We start from the raw sequence: 10,706 nt of genomic DNA, 5'->3' as shown, positions 1-10,706 counted from the left end.
CAAGATGGATGTGCAACGCCGGCTCGGCTCCTCTTGTACCGGACCCCGCACGGGGCACAGGAGCCGGCTGCTGCCTTTGTCGCCTCTCGCCGCAAGCCCGAGGGTTGCTTCATCCCGGTGCCTGACGGCCGCGGTGGGGGATGAGGGCCTGGGAGCGGGCACGGGTTCCGCCGCGGCAAAGGTCGGGCTGGAGCAGGGGGAAACGGTGTCCTGGGCTGGCGGGGCCCGGCGCTGCCCTTGTTCACGGGGCCAGCCTGGCCTCGGCCCCGCGGCTGCTCTGGCCGTTCAGTCCCGGTTCCGTAGGCGAGAGCTCCCCGGCGGCACCGGGGCGAGGAGCCCGGCGGCCCCGGCCGCTCCCGCCGCCGAGCGTCCGCGGGGGCGCGGCGGGAGCGCGGGGCGGTGCCGGCCCCGGCCCCGGCCCCCGCCGCCGGGCAGCCCCGCCCCCCGCGCCGCCCCCCGCGCCCGTTGGCTGCGGCCGAGCTCGGCTTTGCATATCCACCAGCCCCGCGCCCGCGCCGCGCCAATGGGGGCGCGGGGGCGTGCGCCTCATTAGCATATGCACCTCGGCGCTGGGCGCAGAGCCGCCGCCGCCGCCGCGGCTCGCAGCGACCGAGGGCCGGGAGGGGCGGGCGGGCGCCGAGGCAGCCCCGCCGCAGGCAGCCGCAGGGGCCGGGGCGCACGGCCGCGGCGCGCTCCCCGGGGACCGCCACCCGCCGGCAGCGGCGCGGGCGAGCCGGCCATGGCCGCCCCCGCGCGGTACCTGCTGGGCTGAGATGAGCGGCGGCGGCGACGGGCGCTGCGGGCGTTGGATGGGGCGGGCGGGCGGCGGAGGGCTGGCTTCCCGGGCGCGCCGCTGAGGCAGCCCCAGGGCCGCGCCGCGCCGGCCGGAGGCGCCTTTGTATTTTTATTTTTTGCTGCTGTTGTTATTTTTTATATATTTTTCCGCCAGCCGGTGGGGGGGCTCGGTGCGCGGAGGGCGCCGGCGGAGAGCGGCAGGCCGAGCCGTGCCGAGCCGAGCCGGGGGAGGCTGCCCGGCGGTCGGCGGGGGCCGGCGATGCGGTACCTCGCTCTGCTCGGCCTCGTCGCCTGGGGCCTGGGGAGCTGGGCCGGGCCCAGCGGCGGAGCGTCCCCCCCGCCCTGCCCGGCCTCCTGCAGCTGCGACGGCGACCGCGGCGTGGACTGCTCCGGGCGGGGGCTGGCCGCCGTGCCCCCGGGACTCAGCGCCTTCACGCACGCCCTGTGAGTCGGGGCGGGGAACGGGGCCGGGGCCGGGGCGGGCAGGTAGCCGCGGTGGGGCCGGGGGGCGGGTGCTTTGTCCCCCTCTTACTGAAGAAAAACCCCAGTAATTGCATGTTTATGTATTTGTTGTCGCTGCCGCGGGTGTAACGCGGCCGCCCCCGGGGCCGCCGCTCTCCCCGCCGGCCCGGCCCGGCCCGCGGGGGGCGGCCTGTGGGCAGCGCCGGGGCCCGCCGGGCCGCACGCAGGGCCCGGCCGCGCCGCCCCGCTGGGGCAGGTGAGGGCGGCGGGGGCCTGAGGCGGCACCTGGCCCCGGGCCCGGCCGCCGCCCCGCTCCTCGGAGCCCCGCGGGGATCCGGCCCGGCCTGTGGCGGGCGCCCCTGGGCTCCGGCGGGCGGAGGTGAGCCGGCTGGGCAGACCCCTCCGAAGCCCCGAAGGGATCGGCCTCGGGGATTGAAAAGGCCGGGAGGGTTAGCGGAGCGGGGCGGGGGGGGCGAGGGGGGAGATCCCGGTGGGGTTTGGTGGGGCCCGGCTCAGTCCTGGTGCCGCCCTGAGGCGGGGGGGACCGGTGCCGGCACATGGCGCGTCTCTACGCGATGTCATCGCGCTGGAGCGCCTTTCTCTTCGGTTTTCTTCAGGAATCAGTTCCCAGGCTAGCTGATCTTCTCCCAAAAGTCAAGGCATTTTCAGTCCGCAGCACGTGTAAATCCAGTTAACTGAGGATGCCTTCGCTTTTACAAAATCTCCTAGTATGGGATGCACAGCTGAACCTTGAAAAAACAGCATAAACAGGGCTCGGGAGTTTTGTTGAGTCTTGCTCGTGGATGGAGAAAAATATAAACTTAAAACGGCTTCTCCGGTGTCCTGTGGTATCGTAAACGAGGCACAAACTGGTGGATCTTGTGTTGAGTTTTGGTAACTTTAATAATAAAATTTTAATTGAGGAATGAACATTCTCTTCTGTAGAGACGTGACCGAAGAGGGATTTGCAGCTTTCAATGTGGTAGTTTTGCTAATCCCCAAACCTGTTAAGTTTCACAATAAAACCTGTCAGTCTTGCCCCACTTCTCAGCAAAGATTTCACAGGCTGGAGCGAGGTCTTGTATGGGCCAGTGGTCAGGTCTGCTGTTACTAAAGCTTCGCTGCGTTTACAACGTATAAAACAGGGCACACTACAGCAAACTACAGCGCGTGGTTTCAGATCGGTACTGAACTGCTCCGTTGTCAAAATACAGTAGTAGTGTATGCCTTCGAAAATGTCACTTTTTTTTCCCCTCTTTGTTTGCCTACACTTACTTAATATGCACAGGGAATCTGGTTCTTAGTTACTGGAGGTTTTGTTTACTGAGTAGGTTTCCAATTTCTCCTACCTGTTTGGACTTTTTTTTTCTTTTAATTGTTCAAGCTGGGTGGAGAAAGATTACTGGGCCTTTTGCTTGTGTAGTACTTGATGAATGGCAAAAGTTACAGGTCTCGGTTGTTACCTGCGCTTAAATATTTTGTTCCTTTTTATGCTCCGATGGTGTTAGTGGGAGCTGACTTCGTGGTGTTTTTTCTGGGGCAGAAACCGTGTTTGTGAGTGTTTGGGGTAGGGAGTCAGGAGCTGCCGTTGTGAAGCCTTGGACACGCTGGTAAACTGTCTTCTCTTTCCTCCACAGATAAAACAGGGACGTTACCCAATTTCATAAAGTACACGAAGCCTATCTGGTAAAAGCCGCATTTAAGAGCGAGGTTTTATGGCTGCTTTGTTGTCTGTCTGTCTTGTAAAACGGGCTCGGTACATCCCTGCGTGTCTGCAACATGGCATTCGTTGTCTAATGGGTACAAGTCGTCATAGCCAACACCCATTAGAGATAAGGTTGCCAAAGAGTTTCAGTTTGTAAGTTCCTACTTACTGTGCAGGTAAATTTCCAGAAGCCAACTTAACGCTTACAGCAAAAGTGAGAGGAGACCTGCACGCACTTCAGCGTGTTTTGGGATGAGTTTGTGTTGCTGTTGGTTTTGCATTCTTTAAACTTGAGCAGAAACTTTTTAGCTATCTCGTTCTGTGGCAGTGGAGGATACTCTTGGTCCCCATTTGTGTTTAGTTCCTGTTTCCTTATTTACAGAAGCAAAAAAATGGGTGACTTCTTGGCACTTCTGCGCTTGAATAGTCTCTGTTGTAGTGAGGCCACTGGAAGTTTAGGGTATGTAGACAACAGTTTTGTAGGCAATAGAAAACTCATTTCTGGCCTGCTTGGGCTGTGCAATACATAGTTTTGCCAGAGAAGCTGAGCTGGCTTGCGTGGAGGAGAAAAAAAAAAGGAAAATAAAATCACCCCCCCAGCTGACATGTTTGTGTCATGGCAAAGCGTCTTCGCTACGTGAAGAGAAGAAAGCTTTTCTGTGCTTCATGTCAGGCAGCGTAACGATGCCAGGAAATCCCCTTAGCATTGCTACGGGGCTTTTTTTGATTATAGCCATAGCAGCAGAGAGTCCGTAGCGTAGAGATGGCTGAGAGAGTGTTACAAGCGATGTTCTGTGAGACTAAAGCAAAGTTGTGCCTATGTTTTGGCTTTGGCCAGGAGAGAGCAACTGAGGAAAAGGTGCTTGCAATTAACCCAAGTTGGCAGTGAATGAGTTTCAAGGCAATTGAGAACCATGGAAGGGGGCTGATAGTTAATTTTTACTACTTCTGTTTTCCTGCGGTCTTAATTTCTCTGCATTAATTTTAATAATTCAATATAACTTCCAACGTATATTTTTAAAATACAGCCATGTTTCTTGGGCTGCCATGAATGGTCAGGCAGTGATTTCTGTAGAGCCTCAAAAGCATATCCTTTAGAATTCCCCTTCTCTTTCCTTACTTCTCTTTCTGCAGCTCTTGACTGATCCACTGCTCGTTCCTTGCTTACGGTGGTGGTTAGAAAGCTCCTCCAAACACTGCAGATTTTTTTTCTGCGGAACGTGCATTGAATAGATGCTCCACTGCATTCATACCTGGCTGAACGCATTATAACCCTAATGCTGGGGTGCAGGGAGGGCAGGACGGGGGTCATAGCAGGGGGTTATATGGTTACCGAAGGTCGGTGTGGTCACGTGAGGGTAGTTGCATCAGACCGAGCAGCTTGGAAAGACAGAGTATCTGCTCGTTACTTTTGAGTCATCGGTGCGCTTTGAGAGATGGAATTTGAATACGGAAAGGTGAGTACGTTGTCCCAGCCGCAGTCATCTTGGTGAAGAGGTTTTTGGGAGATGCACAAATGCTCGGAAAAGACAGAGGTGGCAGCAGTCGAGCCAAACCCTCTGAGGGGCTGGAGGGGAGGGGATGGGATGGATGGGAAGGAACGCAGAGGGAGTCAGGAGGACACAACCAGGGATAATTACTTGATACTTTTACTGTAGGCGGCCATTTGTTCTGTATAATTTAGGTAGGTGTTTATGTAACTCCTGATTACCAACTGCCTGTTTTTCTGTTTATGAAGGCTGTGATTTTGCTTTGTTGCAAAATAACTGTCGTCTAGCAAGTTGAGATGCCTGTGCAAGAATGTGAAAATGTTGTTTGTTTGGGTTTTTTTAATCAATGCAGTACGCTCCTGATCTTTGCTACAATATTTCATGTGCTAGAAAACATCTATTAGTGGAATCCAGTATTAGTGGAAGAAAGTTATGGTCGGGCACACTTGTACTTGTGTTTCTCGTGGGTGTCAGTTTGAGAACTCAAATTCCAGTCTCAGGGCTTTAATACTCGTGTGAGTCTTGTGCAGGAGACGAAAAGCAGATAGTTCTAGATAATGACTTCGGAGACATCTTACATGGGCCTGGCTGTTTTAGGGGCTTGCCTGAGAACCATGAGGAATGTAGTCCCTTTTCAGTGCCTGCTATTTTATTTTGGACACTTGAAATACAAAAACAGTGCAGATAACTTTTTCCTTCTAGTGCTTCTTGCTTGTATTTTCAGGGAATGGCAGAGTCACTTGCTTTAATTTTACTTTCTTCGAGTTGTGAAGGGAGGGCTTCCAGGCCCCCGCTGCCCTAGAGAATAGACCTTCAGGATGAAATGGTCATCATGGCCTTTTGTTTTTTATTAGTCATTTAACCCAATGCTGTCCATCTTTCTGTGTGCTGTGTTATGCACTAGCTTTATAAGATCAAGATGTGGCAGTTGAGAAGGATCCTTTTTTTACTTGTTTCACACCACAGGTTGCTTCAGCAGTTGCAGAGAGCTGATAATCTTCTTTTCAGTATGCAGACTATCTGGAAGTACCTACGCTGTCTCATGTTTAAGTTAATTTCCTACTCCGTTTATGTATAAACAGCAAAATGATATGGTTCTGTTTGGATTCAGCAGAGCTTGCACTTCTTTTTTTTCGTCTTTTCATCTGGCGCTCCTATTTTTTGTAGAACGGTGATGAAACACAGCAGGTAGATGTGAGATGTCGTCTTCCAATACGTCTGGTACTGACGCAGCAACCCGCTATGGTCAGATAAGCACAGTAAGGACCTGTCTGAGGTTTTGTGTATGCTGTCTAGCAGAGTTGTTATGGTGAAAAGTAAAGATGTCCAGACATGACCTTGAGTCTGGAAAATGTAGCATAATTGCAGTTCTCCTGAGATAGAAAAGCCTTATCTAATTAGAGGTTTGAAGGTTTTACAGTTACACTGTTTAGTTTTTCGCTTGCATATGCCATATGCTGGTGATGTGATGTCAAGTAATAAAAAGCTTATTCTGTCTTTTTAAAAACATGCTTTCCGTACTTCTTTTGGAAAGACACGATCATGTCGTTTTAATATGAATATTCCTATTAGTTGGCGGAAACGTTGTTATGTTTGTACAGGCCTGTGAAATCCCATGGGCAGGAGGGGACTTGAGTTTGCTGGTGCAGCATCCAGTGCCTGATGGTGGGCAGAGCCTGGCGACGGGTCCAGAGCCCAGTGGCTCCAGTGGCAGCCTTTGCAGCAGATTTCACCCAAGGATTGGAGTCTCTACAACACATTTTAAACTGGCCGATGTGTCTGTTGGTCATATAAGAAAAGTAGATGCTCTTAGGTAGGGCACAGAAAAGTAAAGTTGTTGTTCTTGTTTCAGAGTTTGTTAAATATTTTTTACCCTTTCTGTGTTCTCTATTGGCAGCAAATTTGGTGTTTTCCTCTTTTCCTTTTATTCCTGCCCCTCAAAATACCCCAGTGCCCTGCCATAGCACGTAATTTGTCAGGTATTTGGCATTTATGTTGTACGTTGAGCTCATTTGTATCAGCAATATGTCATTTCTTGTTTGGTGCTTTCTGGCAGAGGCTTGTTAAGTGTGACTCTGGGGAATAAATACTAAGATAAGTCTGCAGCATGGAAAAAAGTTGGACTTTAGTGTAAGTAAGTTTATGCTAGTAAATAATTACCTTTTCAGTTCTTGAGAGGAATTTACTAGTAACTATCTGCTTGAGATGGAAAATATGGAAGCTGTAATATAAGGACTGAAAAACAAAACAAAACCCAAAGAAACCTCCTCCGCAAGGATCTTTATTTGTTTTGTATTCTGCATCTAAGCCAGCAATTTTTGCAGAACACAAGCTCTTATTTACCCAGAGAAAATTACTGGCCTAGATTTCAGAAGGGCTGAGCACCCATATCTCATTTTAGAGAGCATGGGAGCTGCGGGGCTCTGGGAGAGTCTCTGAACGTTGGAGACCCTCCTCTTCCCTTCCCTCCTCTCAGCCACCCTTGCTCTTTTCCTAAAAGCTTGTTCCTAAAGATGGTCCTCTTGTTGGGAATGGGCATGAGCTGATGTTGTGTTTGTTCTGGAGGATTTGCCAACAACTCAGGTTTGCCTGCTTCTTGTTTTGCAAATAAGCAAGGGAGTGAAGTGGATGGGGCTGGTTAGCTTCAGCATGGCCGCATGGGACTTCATGGCCAGCAGTTATTCTATTAAGGGATGAATGTGTTTCAGGCTGCAGCTCTGTGCTGCCAAGTTGTGGTTTTGGGGTTCTTTACGGAAGAAGCAGAAAGTCAGAAATAGCTTGAGGAAGAATTAGAGAGATCTGTATGATCCTAGAAATAGGAGACAAAGGTGGGAGAGGGTACGTAAGAGAGGATAAGAGGAGAAGCAGCCATCCCTGTTTGAAGAAACCTGTAAATTGAGGCAACAGAGATTTAAACGTTACGAGACCTTTGTTAACGGAAGTATCGACAGCATTTCCCATGTTAGAGGTCCCTGGCTATCCTCCGCACCTGGTAGACTCACCATCTGCTGCAGTGGCGACCTAGGATTTTGCCACAGGGAAATACTCTTCCGTAGTTTTTCATACCTGCCTTTCAGGTACCGCTGCAGTTTTCTGATAAGATGTTCTCAAACTGTGGTCTGAAAAGAGATTTCTAGTCATGTGATGTTGGTTCTTAATGCTCTCCCACCGCCAGGCTGCCCTGCGCAACCCTTTTGGAAACGTGAAGGTAGCTGTTGATATTTCCTTTGCTGATAGACAGGCGACCGGTTCAGTTGATGCAGAACTGCACGCGGCAATGGGTGTCACAGTAGCTCGCACACAGGAGAGGAAGATCTTGGTGTTACTATATAAATACTGTCCTCATTATAAACATCTTTGAAAGCCTTTGTTTCAGAATTAGGCCCAGATTTATTCAGTGTTGTGTTCCAAATAAAACTGGTATGTCCAAATCGGAAACATCTAGTGTGAGATGCATGGGTGCCTGGAAAGCGTAATTAAATCATGCAGAAATGGCATGTGATCTACCTGGCAAAACAGTTGACCTTTTTGCCTTTTTTTTTTTTTTCCCCAAGTGCTGAGTTACTGCAGCTGTCAGTGAGTTTCACTGAACTTGAAAGTTTCCAATATTTTCAAATCGTATGTCATTTATTTTAAAATACATAGTTGAAATAGCAGAATGCATTTTATTTTACTGTTGAATGATTTAACTGTTACAGGATTGTGACAAGGTCAGAACTTTCCTCTTCCCAGAAACATATTACTGTCGCTGAAAGATTAGGGGAAATCTGTATTCTAGCTTCACCCTGAATTTGAAAGCACATTCTGCATACAGCCAGTCAATTTAGATTATTAATGATATAAATCTTTTACAAAACAACAGAGGACTGCAGTGATCTCAGATATAACAGTTTAAAGTAGGTGTCTGAAAACTACTGTTGAATTTGAATATGTAACATAACTGATGGCATTATACATAACATCAGTCAATATGATAACATGTTTTAAAAAATGCAATTAGCTATTTTTGAACAGGTGATATCGATATATATTCCCTGGTGGACTGGGGTCTGACATCTGAGAGAGATGTGTTTTTGTTTAGGGAAGTAAGAATATCACTTCATGAGGTTTTGTCGGCCTTGTTTTCCTGGTTGGTTTTTTATATTTGCTGTTTATACTTACCAAGTTATAGGGAGGTCATATTTTTCTTAGGTGGCCTATTTCAGCCATACAATGTGTTTTGGAGTTAGTAAAACTTTGTTAGCTAAGCTTTTGACATAATTTTTTTTAACCTATTAAAAAGCATATTATTCAATATATCTTGTTTAATTTGATGTCTTCTCAAAGGAAGAACGGTCTTCATGGCATGGCAGAAATAAAAATGAATTCCTTATGGGCTTCCCTCATGTGCTTTTTGCATTTCTATTTGATGAATACAATTCATTAAGGACACCTGAAAAGTAATGAGCATATGGAAGATGAGCAATACATTTTTTGCTATTGAAGAAAGTTTCCTGTGTTTCTCAAGTTTTAAATGTAGCCAGGTAGTTGTTGGTATAACATGAGAGAACTCTAAAATGTGTAAGGTCTGTTGTTGAAATTTGATGCTCAGTGTGTGTCAATGTTGGGGGTTTTTTTTGGTGTTGTTCAAAGCTAATATTGATAAGTACACATGTAATTAAAAATCTTGTTTTATAACTTTGTTACCTGTAGGTAATTCAGACAATGGTTGGTGATTTTTTTTTGACAACTCAAGCTCAAGATTTTGGCACAGTGAAGATATACTTGAAGTCATTTTTGAGTCTGAAAATTTTTTTGGTATTTTTTGATCTGAAGTTAAGAAAATATTAAAGTTAATTCTTTTCTTCAGGGGTAGGAAAACTATTACGAAGCTTAAGAACTCTGTCACATTTTGAAAAATATAGTAACTAATTCCTTTAAGTTTTGCATTAAAAATGCAGGAGGAGCCTCAAACCATCAATGTGGTCTGGAAGAAGGGATAGAAGTGATGCAGAAGGTGCTATCTTTGGGACAGAAAAAAAGATTATTTTTTTTTTTCTCTCCAAGAGAGCAAGTGCTAATTCTTTATCTTGAGGGAAAAATGAAGAAAAAATGCAAAGTCAGGTGAAGTTGTTGAGAGCACTCTGAAGAGTGCCCTGAGCAGTCAGGCCCTCAGAGAGTAAACAGCCGTCTTTGCAGGTCTGTTGAGCATTTTCTCACTAAAATATACAGACTTTTTTTTTTTGAAGTGGTGTACCACCTCCTTTTCTCTCCTGAACCAATCCTGGAGGAATGCTAGGGTCTTGCAAGGACTTTTTTCGCCCTAAAATTTTTGAGCAAATGTGTTTGGACTTTTAAATGGTACACAATGAGCAATGAATCATAAATGGATGTGCAATTTCAGAGGTATGCAGGGGAGGCCTAAACCTGTTTAATTTAGCTTAATAATGCTGCAAATGCAGTTGGGTGTTTTATAACTTTGTTCTGTGAAAATGTGTTTTTGTTTGGGAGTTTTCCCATTACCTTCTTGACATCTGCATGGTTACAGATGAATAGCCTGACCCAGTGCCCCAGCGGGGAGAGCGGCATGGCTGTGCTTTCAATAGGCATGTCACTGACAGAGGAAACATATGGAATATTTCATTCCCGTCTTTGCAAGCGGTGTACGGGGCTGTAAGGGCAGAGGGCTGGGGGCTTCAAACTTCGTGGTAGATCTGTAAGCTAGCCATAAGGTTTTCTGTGAGCCATCAAAATGCTCTTGCCAAAGGTGGTGTACTTTGTGTGACGCTGTGGTTTGCTGTGGGACCAGGACCCCAGCTGGAGAGCAAAGCCATTTTGGCAGTGCAATATTAGTAATGTGACCGTGCGGTAGAGTTCACCGTAGTCGCGTTTCATTCTTCCCGATAAGGGACACTAAGTGATGTTTTTTCTGAACCATTTGGGCACTGTGGTGGTTGGTATTTGGTGTTCTGCAGATGCAGAAGATGTGAGCGTAGATGTGAGGGTTGCACTGGAACGTGCCTTGGGGTCTTGTCTTCCCCTTCGCCCATTGCTTCCCCTTTCAGAGCACAAAATGGGACTAACTGTTCCCTGTCATCAAACAGGACACCACAGTGTGTTAGCTTGTAAAGCGAGAGTGTTTTTCCTGCACTCAGGGCTTTGGGGTTTTGGCAGGGAAGCAGGGATGGTTTGCTCCTCTTGCAGCACCACCTTGGACGAGAAGATGGTGCGAGTCAGGAGAGGACATCTGGGGAAGCTTGCTGCTCCATGTTTGT

The 10,706-nt window shown here is 48.3% G+C and overlaps 1 protein-coding gene across 1 annotated transcript in view; it reads left to right on the top strand.

Moving 5' to 3' along the window:
* The first annotated feature begins 565 nt into the window (after window positions 1–565).
* The window catches only part of LGR4 (leucine rich repeat containing G protein-coupled receptor 4), an 81,743-nt gene continuing 71,602 nt past the window's right edge, over window positions 566–10,706 (top strand). The window contains exon 1 of the mRNA XM_072864977.1: window positions 566–1,239. Within this exon, the coding sequence (XP_072721078.1) occupies window positions 1,055–1,239 (185 nt within the window). The 5' untranslated portion in view covers window positions 566–1,054. The remainder of the gene's footprint in view (window positions 1,240–10,706) is intronic.

Source organism: Ciconia boyciana, chromosome 6 (assembly GCF_034638445.1).
Source record: "Ciconia boyciana chromosome 6, ASM3463844v1, whole genome shotgun sequence".
Taxonomy (NCBI): domain Eukaryota; kingdom Metazoa; phylum Chordata; class Aves; order Ciconiiformes; family Ciconiidae; genus Ciconia; species Ciconia boyciana.
The sequence above is the reverse complement of the archived record's forward strand: the minus strand, read 5'-3'. Positions and strand labels throughout refer to the sequence as shown.